We start from the raw sequence: 21,473 nt of genomic DNA on the forward strand, positions 1-21,473 counted from the left end.
AAGGAACACAAAAGGGACCAAGGGCCATAAAAAGCCACATACAAAGATGCTTCATTGTCAGAGGCATTGCTAATGAAGATATTCCTGTACTGTGTAATCTTTTAACTAAAATTGGAAACATACAACTAGCCAGTACCTTTCTAATATTGGTTTATGGCTTGTTAGATAATATAGCATATGACTTATATGATAAGGATATTTACTTTATTTAATTAAATTAATTTAGAGATAATGTACCTCAAGCATTTTTACTCACTGTGATTTTAATCACTGGGCCTGGGTAAAGAGGCTAATCACAAGTAATAATAATAATAATAATAAGAAGAAGAAGAAGAAGAAGAAGAAGAAGAAGAAGAAGAAGAAGTAGTAGTAGTAGTTTACTTATATCCCGCCTCCATCTCCCCCAAAGGGGACTCGGGGCGGCTTACAGCAAAATCAAAATACAAGCAATGATAAAATATGACACATCAAAGGACAACAACAGAAACCAATAATATACACAATAGGCGAAAAAACACAACACGGAATTAAAACATCAAATTAAAAACAATGAGGTTGCAATAGTGGATAAGTAAAGTGCACATTATGAGTAACAAATTCATAAATAGATAAAGTGCAATAGAATCATTTAAGGTCACATTAGGTAGGGAGGAATCTTGAATAATATCAAGCAATCAGGAATCAGGAGAAGAGCGACCAGTACAAAAGGTCGAGGAGCATAATAATTATGATGGAAAAAGGCGATCTTAACCAAAGGCCTGGGTGAAAAGCCAGGTTTTCAGGCTCTTCCGAAATGCCATCAAGGTGGGGACTTGCCTGATCTCCCTAGGGAACGAGTTTCAGAGCCGGGGGGCCACTACAGAGAAGGCCCTCTCTCTCGTCCCCACCAACCACGCTTGTGACGCTGGCGGGAGAGAGAGGAGGGCCTCCCCCGATGACCGAAGAGACCGTACAGGTACCGTACCATACAGGTTCATAGGGGGAGAGACGATCCCGAAGGTAGATGGGTCCCAAACCATTCAGAGCTTTATAGGTAATCACCTGCACTTGGAATTGGGTCCGGAAAGTAAATGGCAGCCAGTGGAGCTCCTTAAACAGGAGGGTTGACTGCTCCCTGTATTGGGCTCCCGTTAGAACCAAGGCTGCTGAGCGTTGAACTAACTGAAGTTTCCGGGCCGTCTTCAAAGGCAACCCCACGTACAGCGCATTGCAATAATCCAATCTAGACGTAACTAAGGTGTGGACCACCATGGCCAAGCAGACTTCACGAGGTATGGTTGCAGCTGGCGCACAAGTTTTAGTTGTGCAAAGGCCCTCCCGGCCATCCCCGACACCTGAGCATCAAGTGTCAGTGATGAGTCTAGGAGGACCCCCAAGCTAACGACCTGCGCCTTCAGGGGGAGTGCAATCCCGTCAAGCACAGGTTGCCACCCAATACTCCGATTAGACATACGACTGACCTGGAGGACTTCTGTCTTGTCAGGATTAAGCTTCCGCTTATTCACCCTCATCCAGCCCATCACAGCTGCCAAGCACTGGTTCAGTATCTGTGGGGCTTCCTTGGAGTTTGGTGGAAAAGAGTAGTAGAGCTGGGTGTCATCTGCGTAGAGATGGCACCACACTCCAAAACTCCAGATGACCTCACCCAGCGGTTTCATGTAGATGTTAAAAAGCATGGGGGACAGAATGGAACCTTGCGGGACCCCACAGGTCAAAGGCCAGGGGTTCGAGCAGGTGTCCCCCAGCTTCACCAACTGGGATCGGCCTTCCAGGAATACAACTGCATGAGTACATGATATGCACTAATACAACTGCATGAGTACATGATATGCACTAATACAACTGCATGAGTACATGATATGCATCCAGACAACCAAACACTTTAACGCTTGTGGTAGCAACAAAATCATCCCTGATTTAACAGCAACAAAAAGCTTTAAGTGTTACACATATAGATTCACACCGTTTTGTACTTGTGGAAAGTGAATATACCATGAGAGGCTGAATTTTTTATCTGCTCAAAACAACTAATCTTGAAACCTTGTTTTAGGAAAGAAGAAAAAGACACCTTTTCCTGTTGAAGGAACTGCTGATGGGTTGCCAAGGGTATGCCAGTGAAAATATGGCAGAACTAAGTGAGGGGATCACATTCTAAAGTTCCCAAAGTTACAGGGCCTTAAGGACAAATGTCTGTCATTCTGCCTTGAATTAGAATAACATCTAGAACTACTGGTACAGAAGAACACTTCCCAAGTATTTTAAATTAAGATAACAACAACAAACAAAGGGCTGGGAGAGGACTTGAACATTAGACACCTCTCAGTATCTCAGATTATATTCATAGCATTGAGAAGGAAAAAGGCTGCAAGAGCAAGAGATGAAATTCCCCTCTCAGGAATGGTATAAAATTGATTAAGCCAGGGTTAATCAAACAAACACATTCAAGAATAGTGCCAGGATTTACATGTCTGTGTGCTGAAGTACTAGACAATAATGAAATAAAGAACTCATTTCCAATGTTGCTGACAGCTTCAGTCTTCAGCAAGCACATAGGTGATGTAGTCAATGTAGTGATCTAGATGATGAGCAGAAACAGGAGGACCAGGAGACAGATCAATGGCTTGCAGTCCAATAGGTTGTTGGTCCCTATCAGGTGAGGCTAAACATAGAATCTCACCTTTTGAATGTGACACCACAATTTGGAGACATGATCTTGAAAAGGTCACCAATCATGCAGATCAAGAGAATGGAGATACCATCTTCTAATGTAGCTGTTGTATTCTCCCAAGCAACAGAACAGGGGAGAGTTGGTAAAGGAATTTTTGAACAGAAGAGTCTGTTCATACCTACTGGTGGAATGGAATACTATTGGTACTAAACAATTGGCCTGATCTTCTGAAATAGCTCTAGGATCAGAAGTTCAGTTCAATGTGATAAAAGGGGCCAAAGGGTTTCTTTTGAGTTTTCATTTTCCCAGTCTTCTTTTCCTTATCCTTGGTGTTAACACTGTCTGGCCAGGATCTCTTTTATGAGAAAGATAGGGAATGGCTTAGTCAAACTCAGAATACTTGTTATCTTTAATCTCAGAATATAGAAGAGCCATAAACAAAGATAATGTGTGAACAAAGAGGGTCTGCTAGTGATTTCATGCCTGACTTCTCAATAATAACTGGTTCTCTGAGTGTGTCCTAAGGAGAATGTTCCAGAAAATTCTAAAGGTCTGCCTGGTGATACGTCTACATTTAACCATAATGTTGTTAACAAACAAATAGTAGGAATAACTTTGTAGAATGGAATTTTGTCCCTTCTGTTAATATATTTTCCCTCTGTACCATACTAGATTTGACCCAAAAATTTAAAATATCCATCCATTTTTAATTAATATGGACACATAGATAGAGACTATGGCTAAGGTTCAAGAAAAAATGCTAACTCAGTTCTAAACTATAATAGATTTAATGTAAACCATTATGATCTCCACTTGGAAATAAACAGAGATAAACAATTAGAACTATGTGTTGGCTCCCAAGAGAGTTCAAACACTTGTTTAATTTTCATGTATTGTTTCCACATATATTTAATTAGAAGTTGGCCAAGCAACATAGTGATGTTTTTATACAGGGTGCCTGTTATCTGACCTTAGCATTGGCTTCAGTCCACACAACTTGAGTATTCACTTCTGTTAAAGAATACTGAAATGAATTATTCAGGTACTATGGAGGTGTACTCTATATATATATGTTTCCCATGTAAACTTCTACCAGTATAACAATTCAAAAATACAAACTTTATTATTTAATTCTATGTCTTCATGTACACAGCTCAGAATTCTGAATAGGACTAAAGATTTTCAATATTAATATACAATGCACTAGTCTGTATCATAGTAAATACTATGAGATGGCAATTAATGTCTTTTGTACTACTCATAAGCCTGGCTATAGCAAAATACTCTAAAATGGCTCTGGTCTGTCTGAAGACATCTATGAAGAAAATTGATTGACTTTGATTGCTACAAGTTTTGCAATGGTTCAACATAGTTGTAATAGCTTGTTTTCAACCAAAGCAAGTTAGGTTGTTCATGCTTAATTTCCCCTATAACTTGGATTTCACAATGTGAACTTTACAGATCACCATTTGCCTTTTAGAAGGAAATGAGGATACACAGCAATTTGGCTTTCCTCCTAACTTTACATCTGTCCCACTTCAAAATGGCATGTTACCTCAAAATGATAAAAAGGAGTCCCTCCTATATATTCATGAGACTTCCTAGATGAAGAGTATGCTGATGGTTGATCTTATCAGACTATAATCAAACTGCAAGTTGGAATCAGAATCAACCAAGTGTTCTGTCATGATTAATTGAAATAATTACCCCACGAAACATTTAATATGTCAATCCGTCATATAAATTCATTCACATCAGGCGAATACTTACAGCATGTGCTCCCTGTATGGTCCTTATAAGGTTGATCCCTTTCCATACATATATATCTCCATTAAGTGCACCAGAATATGTTACTTCATCTCTTGCACAAGCGAGGCACAATATAGTTTGGAGATCACCAGTTTTACCAAAAACTCCACGTTTTGGTGTCAATGAATTGCCGCATAAATTCCAGAACTGCAAAAGAAAGTTGTTTTACTAATAAAATTTGGTAAAAGATTTTTTAAAAAATATCCAAAGTATTTTGAAGGAACTAGATATTAGAAGATAAGAGATATGTGACTTTCACAAACACAGCAGCCCAATAACATCAACTCTGTAAAAGCATGCAATATGATGCTCCACAATTCCCTTTCCACAGTCCAGTTTATCAATATCTGCTTCTAGAAACAAGGAAAATACAAGCATTGTGTTATCATGGTGTGTTTACTAAATATTACTAAAGTCAAAAAGGAAAAACAAGAAGAATTCTGAACAAGGTCAGAGAAGAAACCCACCCTGCCTTTCTTTCCAATTCAAAAATAGTAAAATACTACAGCAAAGTTTGCTATAGACAGAACTCTTTCTATTAACAAACAATTAAATTATAAATGCTTGTCATCTTACGAAAACATTGTTACCAGGACTTTGCTGTAGGGCAGAGCTCCTTAAGAAATCAGGATAATAAAATACTAAGCTTCCCTTAAATAGTAACAATATGATTAATACTAAATACTCTGAAAAATGCTGATAATTATCAAAAACGACTAGGCAAGTAGTTGTGTAAGTTTGTTGCAACAAGCTCCTAACAAAGGAGAAACATTATTGGGAGCAATGGGAAGGAAAATTAAGGACAGCTGAGGGATTGGGGAGAGGGGAAAGGGGGAAAAGCCACTTCTCACTCTTGCCAGATCAAGTCTTGCACTACTTAGGAAGTGGCCATCCTCCCCTGCAAGCCAAAATCATATAATTGTTCTATTTGTGATCAGAGCTTCACCTTTATTTAGGAAATAAAAGAAAAAGAATCAATTGGAGTCTTTTTTTCACTCTTGCTGATTTGAAAGTTTAAGACACCTTGAATGAAATTCTTACTGGAGAATGGGAAACAAGAAAGTATTAGGTTTTCATTATTAATTTTCATATTAAAACAAAAGTCCTCATTTGCTGCAGCAATTGCCTTTTCTGTCACTAATTCTCCCTTCCTGGATGGAAACAGCATAACAAGGGTTGCTATATTATGGTCCCCCAGTTGTCTAATCTTTTTCCAACAATGAGCATGACATGTGACTACTACATTGCTCCAGGCAGGAGTTAAGAAGTCATTCACTGCAACCTGTCTTAATTGCAATATTACCTAGGACATAACAAGAGAAGTTTATTTTCTTCCATATGGAAGATAACAGTCACTTACCATTCAATGCTTTTACTATTAAATGCAGGTTAGTTCAAACTGCAGGAAAGTTTATCAGGAATGTATCCTTATTAATTCAGGAACTGTAGCATTAACCATTCATTACCTATTTGTATCTTGACTGCCACCAATAGGAAGAACCACTTGAGAGTTAATGATCAAATGTAACTAACTAGGCTAAGTGGGGGTGCATTTATTGTTGACTACTGTCCAAAAGTGGTGAGTGATCCTTCCTGACGTCAATTAGAGTCTTAAATGCTCAATTTTCAGAAATGCTATCTCCAGGTAACATGTACATTGTTTACAGTTTCTTGGGATATTTCTTAACTAAAATACTATTCTAAGGAAGACATAGGAAATTGTTTATGTGAAAACATTACATCCCTTTAAACTTCCTAAAGGTTTCAATGATGAGTAACAGGCTCCAACTACTGCCTTCTGGAACTTATTCATCAGACTGGGCTAGATCTACCTTATGATGGTATTCTCCACTCTCGACATTGAAGAGTAGATACCATAACTGATTTTATCAAAAATCAGTAAATGATCGACTTCCAGGTTGAAATGGCACGATGCTGCTTTGTCCCCTCAGTTACTCCACCCAGGGAGAGGCACTTGACGTGGGTGGCACAACAAAGAAACCTACTAAGAAATGTGATGGTCTACTTTGTAAGACACTGGTAAGATCAATTACTTCAGCAACATTATTTAAACAGAATGAAGATGGATGAAAAAAATGTGACGATTTTTAAAGACATCCTGATTTGAATTTTAAGGAAGAGAAAAGATTATGCCTTTCTGACAGATAAAATGAAGCTTTAAGGGGTACAGTTCAGATGGCATAAGCTGGAAATGCTCTCATTTCAATTTAAGTAGAGAATGTTCAATTTACAAAGAGTTCAAGGGCCAATTTTTTTTTGAGAATATACAGAAACAACTTGAAAAGCAGAGACAATGGGGTGCAGGAATTGAAAAAGATCATGGATCACAGCTCAAGAAAGGTAAAGAGCAGTGGAGCATCAGCTAAGATGAAAATGGACCCAAATAGTATTAAGGTCTGGCCATGGGTTTGAAATGCCTCACAGGGAACATACATGGATTGATGATATAGTGTTTGACATCAGAAAATATTATCTATGATGTAAAAGCATCCATTAATGTAATGTTGGAAAGGCAACCACCAAGAGAGAACTATTTATCATATGTGGTGGACATGTAACAAGGCAAAGAAAATTTGATATCAGATGCATTGTTTGATGGAGAAATTGAAAATCCAAAAGAAACCTAAGCTCTTATTGTTGGGATGAAGCACAAAAGAATTATCCAATATATGACTATAGCTTCCAGGGCCCGTCCAGACAGGGCCCAAAATGCGGACCCTGTTGGACTTTTACCTGAGGCATCCAAACAATGCCTCAGGAAAAGGAGGATTAATTTGTGAGCAATCAGGAAAACCCTGCTTTGTCCCAAATTAGTTAAAAGACCCAGGTCTAATGGGGTATGGGCTCTGTGAGGACTCATGTCCCGGGTAGTCCTGGGACTAGCAAGAGGTCGGTCCCCACACCCATCTCGCTTCTTCAGGCTTCCAAAAGCCTGGAGAAGTGAGGAGGACACCCGCCCCCTCCCCCACCCCCCGGAAAAGCACTTAAAATAAGGGAAAACTCACCAGGCAGCCATGAGGCCTCCCCAGCAGGTCTCCTGGTGCACAGAAATGACATGCCGGAGGGGGGGGGGGGAAATCGCTCATCTCCCCCACCTCCTGGCACGTCATATTTACGTGTCAGGAGGCCTGCCAGAGAGCCCTCATGGCTGCCCAGTAAGTTTTCATTTACCAGGAGGGATTGGGGACATCCAATGGGGAAAGCCTGCTTTTGAGAGAAGGCAGAAATGTGCGCCAAAGCGGGCTTGAAAAACCTGCTTTGCCATGCATTTCTGTCATGTCTGGAAGTGTCCCCAGACTACTTTATGCACAAAGATGGAAGAAAATGGCTAAACCATCACAAAAAGATTAGATGATGAAATTCTAGGATTTTGCAGCGATGGTCAAACTCACAACTTTAATTAGAGAAAAATCATTAAGTAATTTTAATAAAAACAGGGAATTGATAATTGCTTGTTTGAGATTATCAGTATTAGTAGGAAAGAATAAAGGAGTAGAAGTACATTTGTATTAGATCTTTAGAGGAAATAAAATAAGTAGATAATTATAACCATTAGCTGGGAAGTTGGAAATCACTTGTCTTTTTTCCATTTTTTTCTTATTTGCATTTTTGTACTGTAGTATTTAGTTACTATATATTTTGTCTTTTTCATAATATTATCTCAAAATGTTGTCTTATATTACAAAAACCACTCCTGTTTAATAAAGATTATATACAATATAAAGATTCTATATTCTATTAAAGAAGTTAATTTAAAAGATATGGAATGATCCAAGAGATCATCAGGTCACACATGACATCTCCATTGCCCATTATTTCTATCTGGCAGTCCTGATGAATTAGTGGAATATCTCTGTTAGGATCTGACAATTTTCAACTGTGAGACGGAAAGATTGTTGGCTATATGATCTGATTATCTTGGATTAAGAATTTAGCCTGCTCTTGATGGTTATAGCAGACGCTTAGGCCCCATCTACAATGCCATATAATGCAGTTTAACTGCATTGAACTGCTTTATATGAGTCTACACTAATCATATAATGCAATTTCAAAGTACATTATAAGACAGTGTAGATGGGGCTTGAGAATTCTTCTGGACCCTGATTTGAATTAAATGCCTTGTTCGTCACACAACTAGGTAATAAGCAACACCTGCTGAAATTCTTTCCTCCACAGAATGATGAAAGGAGCAAGAGTTATATCCACTTTTCACTGAGATAAACTTGCTATCAGCATGTGTTTAGGTCAGTATTCTTTTAGTACAACTGGCCAAATGCTGCTCTGCCACATTTGAAAATTACAAACTAGAATTTTATTGGATTGATTAATTGCTTCTTAATATGTAAGGTTGCTGAATTATCTGGAAAAAGGCAGAAAAGAAAAAATAACATATTTCTTACCTTAATGTGTTTTACACCACAGCTGACAAGTTTGTTTGGTTGGTACAAGTCCCAGGAAATATCAAATATCTAGGGAGGTTGAGGGAAAAATGTGATCAGAGCAATATCAAGAAACAAAAGAAAACTGGAAACATTCCGCCTTAGTACAGTATTCCTAGATTGGTTTTTAAAATACAGGGTGTTTCAATAAGATGGCTCCAATTTCGAATTGCTAATAGTGCAGGGTAGGGAATATAGTTTCAAATGAAGGGTGGAAAATAGGGCGCTTCCAGACAGCACAAAATGCGGGTTTTAAATGGAAAATAAAAAATCCCAGGACCTGAGAGCAGGTCCATACATAGACCTGTCAGTCCCAGGATTGGGTCCCCCACCATCCTCACAGGCTTCCTCCATATTGAAACAAGATGGAAGGCAGATGGGGGACATGAGCCAGAAGGTTTTTAAAAAATCACTGTTATGAGCTGGACCATATATGCACACATGCAACTATCTTAATATAAATATAAACAGATACACATGTGCACATATTATAAAATTTAAAATAAAGAGTTTCAGAGAGTTCTATTTGCTCTCTGTTCATGCTTCCTTTAAATCAGCTGTGTGGCCATTTCACAGCCCAGACAGCTGATCAGCTGTTTTGGGCTTTTTAAAAGTAGACATGTGCTGGAGCAGTCTCCACAGGGGGTAGGGAAGGAAATAACATGTTTTTTGTTAGTGCAGCGATATACAGTGATGTGAATATGCACATTTTCTAGCCAGAATTGGGATAAAGGGGACCTTTTGACCCCATGTTTTTCGTACATTGCAACGAATCATAGATGATTTACTGCTAGCATCGTGTAGACACCCCCCCTTTCAACCCAGGAACTTCTGTGTTTTAGGTGCTGTGTAGATGGGCCCATAGAGTTTCAAATAATTTCCACTAGATCCTCTCCCAGCACACAAACTAGCCCCAGTCATTCATGAGATGGCAACCCTGTAACGTAAGGTGTTTTGTATTCTACAGTTCGGCAAGACTAAATAGTAATTGTGGTTCAGCATGCGTTTCAACAATGTTTTGGTATTGATCTACCAATGCCAAACAGCATTCATCATTGGTACTGACAATTTGAAGAAACAGGCTGTTTATGTAAGAAGAATTCAAGAGAGTTTTCTGCGTCATCACATAAATCCACTCATTGTGCCAGCCAAAAACTTGTTATCTCTCATACGCCTGTCTGACATGTGTTAAAGCAATATATAATCACAAGTCCATACCACAAGTGCAGATAACAAAGAAAAGTATGTAAAATTTAGTGACAACTGAGGCTAGCAGTAATTTTTTGAAAGTCTATGCCCCACCCTTACAAGTGGCAAGAATTTCATTCATGAGTGGTTTGGGGTTGCAAAGATATAGGAAATCGGGTCCATCTTTTTGAAACATCCTGGATTAGATGTAGGTCACAGACTTATTGTAGAGTGCATTCATAAGAACTGCTCAGTCATACACAATTGAAATGTATAATTGGCGCAACACTTGACTGTGAATAAAGCTCTAGGCAGAAGGTTTTGAGGCAGCTCCCCCCTTCCTGACTCTCTGAACCATGATTCTGAACCATCCAAAGCCAAGTCCACCAAGGGCCTCCTTCACATTGACACTGAAAGTTCGAACTATAAACCTATCATTCTCTCTTATACAAGTCCACCTTACTTGTTGGAAGGATAAATCAGGTTAACTACACCTCCCTGTGCAATTTGGAGAAAGATACAGACATAAAAGTAATATACACAGAGAAACAAACCATCTTATTTCACTTGCACTTTCATCTTTAAAATATTTGTGCAGACATTAGTTCTACTGAATGTCTACAGTTTAGTCTCCTGTTTAAAATCATGAGAAAATGTCATTGAAAAAACATGAGGCCTGTCCTAGCACAACTATGAAATGCCATCTCTTGGCATATTTTGATAGTGTGACATCTGTTAATTAGGTACTATCTCCAAGTGAGAGCTGGGAAGCTGCAGGCAGGCACTAATTAGTGGTGAGAACCTCAACAAGACAATATAGGAATTCTTTTTTGTCACTGGGGGCCTTTCCACACAGGGCCCATAATGCAGGAGTTCCCGTGGGTTTACCGGAGGCATCCAAACAACGTATCTAATAAACCCAAATTAATTTGAGACAAAGCAGGAAAACCCTGCTGTGCCCCGAATTAATGTGATATTGCATTAGACCCAGGTCTTCCTGGGTCTAAAGCAGTGGGGACTGACTCCCCGCTGCAAGTTAAGGTGGTGTTGTTTTGTTTCCTTTCTTTCTTTTCTTTCTTAGAGTACTGGATTAGCTCAGTCTGCACAGCCCTCTTAGGTTTTCTGAGCTGAATCATCCCTGGAAACCTTGAGGGCACCAACTCCCTCTCCAAAACGCTCCTCAAAGGTGTTTAAAAAATAAATTTACTGACCCAGATACTATTAAACCACTGCCGGAGCTCTCCTGGCATGTAGAAATTACGCACCAGGAGAAGGGGGCTGAGAAGCAATTTTCCTCCTCACCGCCCCCCCCCCCCCTTCTCCTGGCACCAGGAGAGCTCTGGCAGCATTTTAATGGTGGTCGGATAAGTAATTTATTTTTAAATTCTTTTTTTTTGTTGGGGGGGGGGGAGTGGTTTGGGTGTCTGGGTGTTCTCCCAGAAGGTAACAAGGGGACATCTAGACATCCTGCACAGAAAGTGCAGGCTTTTGGGGCTGGTGTGCAGGCTGAAGTCTGCCTAAACCCAGGTTTTTTAAACTAGCTTCAGTGCAGCCTTTTCGCTGTGTAGAACTGGCTTGGGTGAGTAAGAGGTACACAGCATATGCTCTCAACAAATCTGGGAAAAATTAAAAAAGCACGTCTGGATTTTATCTTAAAAAGAGAGAAAGAGAAATGTGGGAGAGGGCAAAAGAGGGATTAGTGATTGTATGTGCTGTGGTCTGGTTATTTTCTGCTTAGTTCCTATGAGTTTTTAAAATCTTTCTTTCTCTTAAGTATGGGCAGGATAGAGTGGCGCTGATTGGGGAGAAGTAAATATCTTGGTGTTGATGCATTTTTCCAAAAGAGGAAATGTACATCATGGTTTTTTTTTTTTTCAAAAGCCCCTTTGTGTGAAAAACTTAAAAAATGGATTATGGAATACATTCTTTTAGAATCATAGAATCGTAGAGTTGGAAGAGACCTCACGGGCCATCCAATCCAACCTCCTGCAAGCAGCAGGAAAATCTCATTCAAAGCACCCCCGACAGATGGTAGAATGGTGAATGAAGTGTTTAAGTCAATGTAAACCTATTTACTGCTCCAAAGTAAATTCTAAAAATCGTAAGAAAATATCAGTTTATTAGAATTTCTCGTTTTGGTTTGTTTTTTTAAAGACAAGAATGAATGGGGTATGACACAATGGAAAACCAATGAATACAATTTGCCTTGTTTTACTTATACTGAAAGTTTATTCAGTTTTTGTTGTTTGCCTACTTTTCAAACTGACAAAACTAAAAAGATTGTTTATTCAAGTTCAATTTGTAATTATACTTCTGAAAAAATTATTTTGAATATGTGAAACATTTTATGCCAAACAAAGATATGTGCAATGCATTTTATGTTCTTATAACAAAGCAACTTTCAAAAAAGTGTGCAATTACTTAATTTTTCTGAACATGTTATCATTTTTAAAAGGTTATCCCCTCCCATGACTTTAACATTAACAGAAATTTTAAAGAAAAGCTTTAAGTGCTCAGACATTTTAACAAATAAACAAATAAACATTTCATCTGTATAAGTGGTCCCCGACTTACAAATGACTCATAGTTAAGCACAGGGGGGACTCAACAAGAAGTGAGATAAATCTACCCCCCAGAAGGGAAATTTGCTCCTGGAAAAGTTATTCAGGGGGGACAGTATCTCAAATGAAGCTACAAATTCAACTTAAGAACAAGCCTTCAAAACCTATTTTGTTTGTAACTTAGGGACTGCCTGTATTTCTGCTTTTTAAAATCTACTTACCCTGTCTGTATGACCAGGAGCCATAGATAACAATTTTCCTTTTCTCCAGTCCCATACACAGATTGTATTTTTTGAATCCAAACCAACTGAAAGCAAACGCTGAAATTTCCAAAACATTAAAAGAAAATTAAAAAGAGACATTATTCAAAACAGAAAATGACTATGAACCAATAATAGTTCAAGATGACAGGCATTCAAAAAAAGAAACCAGGATCCAAAGGAGCACATGGGGATAATAGGGGAGTAAATTTGGTCTGTAATTTTTAATGGATGCAGTTGTACATAAAGGCATCCTATGGTTTTACCAGGAGCCCAAAAGATGCGGGAAGGCTGTGGGGGCTCACCCTCAGGACTGCAAAAGCAGTCCTGGGAGTGAGTCCCCACTGGCCCAAAACCTCATTAGACCCGAGTCTTTCATGAAGGCCCAGATCTAATAAGGTTTTAATTAAGTTGTAACAAATCAAGGAAATCTTGGTTTGTTCCAAATTAATTCAATTTTACTGAAGGCACCATTCGGACACCTCTGATAAAAACCAAAACATACCCTGTGTTTTGGGACTGTCTAGATGAGCCCCTGGAGAGAACTCTTTTCTAGACATCGCTAGGTCTTCTAGAGCAATTTTATGGTATTCAAAGCTCTGCACATATAAATGAAATCATGTTCAATGAACTTTAATAAGTTGGACTATTGTACATATCCAATCAGGGATTAGTCCAAATATGTTTCAATGAGAGTTACTACTGGAAAGATATACAATTGCCTTATATACACTGGATTTGGTCATTAAAACCTGATATCTCAATTATACAAAAAGTCCATAAAGATCAGATTTATGGCAGAAGGACAGCACAACACAGGTGTTTGAGGTTTCAGTTCCTTTTATGACCCTCTTACACTGCACAATTGCTGTGATGCTGTGTAAAGGCAAGATTGCTCCAGTTTTATTTTTCCATTTGTCTTAGTATTTCAACCATTCCAGCATTGTGTAAGACAAGGCATATATTTTCAAAATATGAAAACATTTCCTTACCTCATTGTTTCAGTTCTTCATGAACTTCTATGCCAGTCCAAATGTTTGCATATAGCTCCTTCCTGTCAAGCAGATGGAAACAGTATACAAATCCTTTTTGGTAATGTCATTTCCTGTATACAAAGGGCTTGCTAATTCTGTAATTCCCACAGATTCAAAAAAACAGACTATACATCCTTTATGAGTTAGCTTTATTCATTTCAAATGCAATTTTCAACACAGAGTCTGGCATAGAGAATCTTAAAGAAAAAAGAGGGAAAGAATAAACATTCCCAGTTCCTTATTGATCCTCTGGGCCAGTCCAGAAACTGGAACTCTTTCAAATCATTATTTCATACCACGAACTTGAAAACAGTATCTCCTAATTCCTTGGAACAAACCTTTGTTGTATAAAATCAAATATAATAACTATTTACAACTATAAAGCATCAGTAGAAATGTGTGTGCTACAAATTATGGCAATCACTCTACATAGGTTTTCAACTTCTGCTACTCACATTTTCCAAGCATTTCCCTTTTCCTTTTTCCTTATTCTTCCAGAAACAGCAACAACTGAGCTTACTGTGTGAGCAAGCCCTTTGTGTACAGCAAATGACATCTGATACCACTTTACAGCAGTCTTGAACACTTCATTGTGTTGTTTAAGTTATCCCATATCCAAATATCTGGACTGGCATAGAGGATCTCAGACAATATACAAACATTTAAAAACACAAAATAAGCTTTATGGTACAAAACCCTGAGGTCTTTGGATACAAATATATATCGTTAACTATCTTCTTACTATAACTCCACAAAGCCGACAAGCGTTGCATGATGGCAACACAGCTAAGACTAGTCTTTCAATAAATGACATTCTTGGCAATGAGTGTCTTTAGCTCATTCTCCAAACTACCCTTAATGTTTGTTTTTTTAAAAAGTCAATATTTAAAGTATTTGTAATGCTTAGGGTGGTTCAAAGAGCCAACGTAGCATAGAAGCAGCACAGTATTGTGTTCTGAGTGTGGGATTAGGACTCGGGAACATCAGGGTTCAAATGTCCATACAACCATGGAAATCTATTGGTGACTTTGGACAAGTTATATTCTCTCGGTCTCAGAGGAAGGCAATTACAATAAATTTGTAATGAAAACCCCATATCAGGTCTACTTTAGGGTCATTATAAGTCAGAGATGACTTGAGGGAGTATATCAACAATAATGCTTACATGACTTGGTGATATCTCATAGTAAAGCCACGTCCCACAGATTTCAACTACTACAGAATGAGCACAAACTAGAACTGGAAAAAGATCACTCTCCTGGTGATTTAGTGCAAATTCTGCATGGATGTGAGATTTTGTGTTCCAAAGTACATCACTCTCTGTTTACTGAATTGAATCACACTTGGGGGGTCTCTTTATAGCCCAAATGATTTGGTATCATTGATAGAGTTGGTCATATCACTTTCATTTATATCACCTTCAGGATTGTAAATATTAATGTAAATTTTTATGAACTTCATAATGTCTATGGAATGCCAGAGAGAGGTAACTGGCTATCACAAGGATCTTTCATACCAATTTAAAAATTCCATTTAGTCACTCAAAGAAAACAGACATGCAATTTTACCAAGGGAATATGAACACAGCAAATAGAACTGTTCTAGATGTGAATGTTATTCTATGTTTCAACTCTCTGCATCCAAGAAATTTTGGGGAAATTTTTACAGGGGACAGAACTTGGGTTTGGGGCTATGTTTTCATTCCCCTCACAGTTCGGCTCCTCGACTACCACAAAGCTTTCTGGTTTCTATTAATATTTAGATTAGGCTTGTGTAGAGTTTAGGAAATGAAGGGAATCATTTCCATGCCTCATACCCTGTGTAGGTTGCGTCAACAGATACACAGATACCACTTTCAGTTTTTTAAAAAAGAAAACAAGGTGAAGACTGTCCTTTCTTACACCCCTGGCAGTGAAAATATAATCCCCCCCCCCCAATATTTTTAGCATGCGTTAAGAGTGCATGAGAAGCCAGGGAACAACAAAAAGGCTTTGGGGAATATGTGGACCAGAGGCCAAAACCACTTTGATGGCTGAAAGTGAGGAGGAACTGAGGAGCCTTTTAACCAAGAAAAGAAGGAAGTGCAAAAGATGGGTTGCAGTTAAACATCAAAAAGCTAATATTATGGCAACCAGACTGATTGATAAACTGGCAAACAGAGGGAGAAAATGTGGAGGCAGTGACAGACTGCAGGCTGCAGCAGGGGAATCAGAAGATGTTTACTTCTTGGGAAGAGAGAAATGACCAATGTCAATAAAATAGTGAAGAGTCGAGACATCATACTGGTAACAAAGGTCCGCATAGTTAAAACAATGGTATTCCCCGTAGTAACCTATGGATACGAGAGCTGGACCATAAGGAAGGCTGAGCAAAGGAAGATAGACGCATTTGAACTGTGGTGTTGGAGGAAATTTTTGAGAGTGCCTTGGACTGTAAGAAGATCAAACCAGTCCATACTCCAGGAAATAATGCCCGGCTGCTCACTGGAGGGAAGGATATTAGAGGCAAAGATATCCTTTGGCCACATAATAAGACAACAGGAAAGCTTGAAGAAGATAATGATGCTAGAAAAAGGAAGAGGGGCCGATCAAAGGCAAGATGGATGGATGGTATCCTTGAAGTGACTGGCTTGACCTTGAAGAAGCTGGAGGTGGCAACGGCCCACCGGGAGCTCTGGCGTGGGCTGGTCCATGAGGTCACGAAGAGACAGAAACGACTGAACGAATAAACAACACAGGGAAGAAGTAGCAAATACAAAGTGCCGGGCAAGAACTTTTTTCTAAGTCCAGGCAGATAGTAAAGTGTGAACAGATGGATTAAATGTTTGTACATATAAACATATCTGTACATTGCATAGCTACATTTTGTACATGCTTGTGAGATGACAGATGACATCCTGCAGTGTGTGTCATCTGTTATTTGTAATCAGTTATGTGAATGGTTGACTGCTAGACTGCATCTTTAAAACCATGTTTCCTTTACTAAAATGTTTGCTGCCTCAGAAGACTCAAAATATCTCTGCAGCATCCAGCTTTTTTTAGTATAGAAGAGATATTCAGTATGAAAACTGAGTTACTACACAGATGCTATTTGCCTGTACATGTTATACAATAAGATGCTACCCACATATTTGTTGGTTATTTATTAGCAAATGATCAATTTAAGTTATGTGCCTTAATTTTTATTAGCATTTTTTAAAAGAAGAAACAGAAAAAGGAATTCATCATTTAAACATGGATGTGCTAAAATATTTATAACAAAATGTATTTATCATACAGCAATGAAACATACCTGACCATCTACATCAAATGCCAGGCAAGCTATACCATGTGTATGAACGTCTTTCATTATTGATATAGTCTGCACAGTGTATGAGTCCCAAACACAGATATACGGCTCTTTCCCAACTTGACCGGTTGCCACCAATACTCGTTCAGGATGCAAAGCAAGACTTGGAAAAAAGAAACACAGGAAAATGTTAGTCCCAAAACTTAAAAGCAGCAGCTCTTTACATCATTACATTTATACACACACACACACACGCTCACACACACTCACATATATATATCATGGTACTGAACATTTCACAATAAAGCTAATATATATTAATTTTCTGTTTCTTTTACTCACATTCAGAAATACAGTGTTCCCTCACTACTTCGCAGTTCACCTTTTGCAGATTCGCTGTTTCACGGTTTTTTAATAAACTCTAAAAGACTATTATAAATCATTAAAAAATTACAATTTACAGCCTAATAAAGGGAGAAAGGAGAAGCCAAAGGGAGAGAAAAGGAGCCCAAGCGGCAACAGGAGGAGGAGGAGGCGATTTATCAACACACGATTGGTTGATAAAGACTTAAAATAGTGTATAACTACTAAAATAATGTACAAATATTAAAATAAATATAGTGTCCCTACTTCGCAGATTTTCACTTATTGTGGGTGGTCCTGGAACTTAACCCCAGCAATAAGTGAGGGAACACTGTATAGTATGTGTTCTATTATGGGGTTAGCAATGGAAAATCAAATATGCAAGAATAAAAAAGTCATCATCTACAAACCCACACAGAAAATTCCTAGACATAAAAGTAAGGCAGGGACAAAACCTAATAACACACAATCATGCTTTAGAGCAGGAGTTTTATCTTCTCATAACACCTGTTGCCCCCCCCCCCCCCCATCTGCTCTAAGGGTCTACCAATCCTCTGGAGCAGATTTTATGTTTATATACAGGGTATATTGGAGAGGTAGAATTACTTTCTGGCTATTATCTGTTCATGGAAGAGGCCAAGTAATTACATCCCCAGGTGGAAGATGAGAAAAAGAAGAGAAAGAATCAGGTCACTAGGGCTCTGACAGCTTTATTTTTCAGTTTTTCTCTTTTTTTGCTTAGAATTCTAATAGAAATCTAAATTTAGATCAAATAATTGTGACTTGTGAAGATTACTAACTAATGAGAATTTGTAAGCAATAAAATCCTCAAGCCTAGCTGAACAATAGCCTATGTGAATCAAATAGAAATGAAAAAGGGAAAGGTAAAATAACTAACATCCATAATTAAAATATAAGCAGAATACATGACCTAGTTCCATGAATAGGCAGATGGACCATTTGAAGCCTACAGGCAAGATTAATTATTTGAAAAGAACTGTATGTGTTTTACCTATGTTTGTTTTTAATGTTCACACAGCAGGCAATCAACAAAAGCAAGATGATTTAAGGAGATGTTTTATACTTTCTCACCCACCCTTAAAACTGTTTTTCTCCGGCATAAGAAATTTTTCTAGTACATCTTTTAGTTATAGATTTTACTTTAGCTATGAAAAGTAAAACGTTAAGTGATTAAAATCATAGAGACATAGAACTGGAAAAAACTGTCTTATCCATTCCCTCAAAAGCAAGAACCTATAGACATCATCCCTCTACAGCAGTGGTTCTCAACCTATGGGTCCTCAGATGTTTTGGCCTTCAACCCCCAGAAATCCTAACAGCTGGTAAACTGACTAGGATTTCTGGGAGTTGTAAGCCAAATCACCTGGGGACTCACAGGTTGAGAACCAGTGCTTTACAAATTAAATACATGATAAATCACAATATGCCACAAGCATAGAGCAGGAATTAACTTCAGTTAAAAAGATGCAACATATCAGTGGTGCCCAAACTGAAACAAATGCATCAAGCAAATCAAGAACTGCACACTGTAGAAAAAGACCAAAAAACACCCAGGGTCACTAGATAGCCCAAACTGAAAGAGAACTTCCTTAGGGCCATTCAAATACCCATTATACCTTGAATGTAATTACCACTCATTCGCTGAGACTTCTTTTAAACAACCCTTCTTATCAGTGAAGATTCTAAATTTAAAGAGAACCTACAGAAAGTTCAGGTAAAAAGAAGACAGAACAATCTCCTGAGATTGGTGAAATTCACTTTAGGAACAAAAGAAAGATTTAACCAGAGAACAACTGAACCCTTATGGAAAAACACACAACTCCTTACAGACTGACAACACCGAGGCTCTACTAGCAGAGGTAGCAGCAACCAAAGTAAAACATTTGATGCAATGAGTGTCAGGTCTCCCAACCTCAAAGGTTCAACAAATCCTGCAATACCACATGCAGATCCCAAGAAGGAAATCTTGGGTGGTTGAAGCAAGGCACTCCTTAAAATGGGATGTGAGTAGAATTTTCCCACCTCTCTTTTAAGTCTAACAAAGTTAAACTATCATGCTTTCACTGAAATCACCTTGGTCAAGTGATTGTCAGAGATCTAAGACAAAGGGCGCTTCCAGACAGCACTAAATCACAAGTTGTAAGCAGGGGCAAAAACCCCAGGACTTCAGAAGAGGTCCACATACAGACCTGTTAGTCCTGGGATTTCTGCCTCCGTTGTCCAGACTTGCTGCTTTGTTCCAAGTTTCAGAGGCTCCCAAGATGGCCGCTGCGGGGCTTCCGCCGGAAACCTTGGCAGCTCTTTTTAGAAAAAGCCCTGGGATATGGATATGCGGATCTCTGTTCTTTATCCTGGCCACAAAAACTGTGCCCTCCAGACATTTCACGGAGTAACTGCCACACAAACCTACCTTATGGGATAGGACCACTTCTGCCCAAGTCAGCACTGCACTATGAAACAGAAACACACACTTTCAGACCAGGAACACAGCTTTGTCATTATTGACACTTTTTAGAGCCTGGATGCCTGGCCATCTGTCCAGACAGATTTGGTTGTGTACTTGTAGCATGGAACAATAGGGTGCTGCTCCTGGGTTATACATGGCTGTTTCTATTAGTTACCTGTATGACCTTGGCTCTCAGTATGTACATTCCTCTCCAGCACATCCATGTCCCAACAGCAAGTAATAAGTTTTTGCAATTTACTAAACTATACCCATGTTGTCAGCATACACCCAATGAGGAACTAACATGTATAACCCAGCAATATCATCCTATTGTTCCCTGGCACAAGTACACCACTAAATCTGTCTGCACAGATGGCCATACAACAAGGTCTGACTAATTACAGTAATGATGACATTCTGTTCCTGGTTTGAAAGTGTCTCTTCCTGTTTCATTGTGTACTACTTAATGTGAAAGTACTTGTTGCACCCCAGGAACTGCATTTTTCTGCCACAAACTTCATTAAACAGGTGAAGGACGAAGTTCCTCTTCCCAGGACAAAGTTTTTGCCTTCTACTCAACTGTCACCTTTTTAGGAACTGACCAATCAGGAAGAAACGTCTAAAACCCGGGAACAAACCCAGACAGAAAATTCAGTGATTTCTGATTGCAGGGACATACAGACATGAGAAGGATATCCGGCCAAAAACCATGATAGTCCCGCACCTGGAAATCTTGTGTTTTTTGACTTTTGTAGCTATTGCTTCTGGGTTTACAGGGAACAGCATCTGGCCACCCTCCTGTTTGCTGCGGGAGCTCCTGGGATAAAGGTGCTGTCTGGATGGGCCCTAACTCCTCTATCTGAAACTTTGATACAAATCAAGAGTTTGTGATTCCTCTACAAAGCAAAAAGATCCAGCTATGGATTGCCAAACCTTTGGACTACCTTGTGAAACATCAGTCAGTCCATCCAGACCAAAACATCCTTGCCTTGAACATCTGCCTTCAAACTGAGTAATGTCAGGTGTACCACTCATAGCTGTGACATCTCCCCACTTCACTGTGCTCCACATTCTTGCAGACTGCCACCAGTTGTGACCATTATTCTCCCTGACACTCTGATGGGCATACCCATTCAAGCCCAGGGAAATTTGTACATTCAACCAAACATAATGCCAACCATGTCCTTAAAGTACAAGAGACCCCACTGCACTTTCTCAAATAAAACCTTGCCCAAAGGACTGAGTTTCACCATCAACACTGCTAAAACCATGGGAACATGATCAGCTACAACACTGAATGATTCAATACTATTTTACAAAGGACTGCAGCTTCTTCCTACCAACTAATAGAAACATCATGTGCTGCATCTATGAT

At 38.8% G+C, this 21,473-nt stretch overlaps 1 protein-coding gene across 10 annotated transcripts in view; it reads right to left on the minus strand.

The window, feature by feature from the left end:
* The window catches only part of eml5 (EMAP like 5), a 122,954-nt gene that overhangs the window by 81,827 nt on the left and 19,654 nt on the right, over positions 1–21,473 (minus strand). For 9 of the 10 annotated variants that reach the window (XR_010002156.1, XR_010002155.1, XM_062968386.1 and 6 more), the window contains exons 2-5: positions 17,272–17,431; positions 12,908–13,006; positions 8,899–8,967; positions 4,439–4,624 (exon numbers count right to left, since the gene is read on the minus strand). Coding sequence is in view for 8 of the 10 variants with exons in the window: in XM_062968386.1 (XP_062824456.1) it covers positions 4,439–4,624; positions 8,899–8,967; positions 12,908–13,006; positions 17,272–17,431 (514 nt within the window). In the remaining 2 variants the exon portion in view is untranslated. Of the gene's footprint in view, positions 1–4,438; positions 4,625–8,898; positions 8,968–12,907; positions 13,007–13,938; positions 14,001–17,271; positions 17,432–21,473 lie in introns of those variants that run through there. The other variant, XM_062968387.1, reaches the window with a different exon arrangement.

This window comes from Anolis carolinensis, chromosome 1, assembly GCF_035594765.1.
Source record: "Anolis carolinensis isolate JA03-04 chromosome 1, rAnoCar3.1.pri, whole genome shotgun sequence".
Classification (NCBI taxonomy): domain Eukaryota; kingdom Metazoa; phylum Chordata; class Lepidosauria; order Squamata; family Dactyloidae; genus Anolis; species Anolis carolinensis.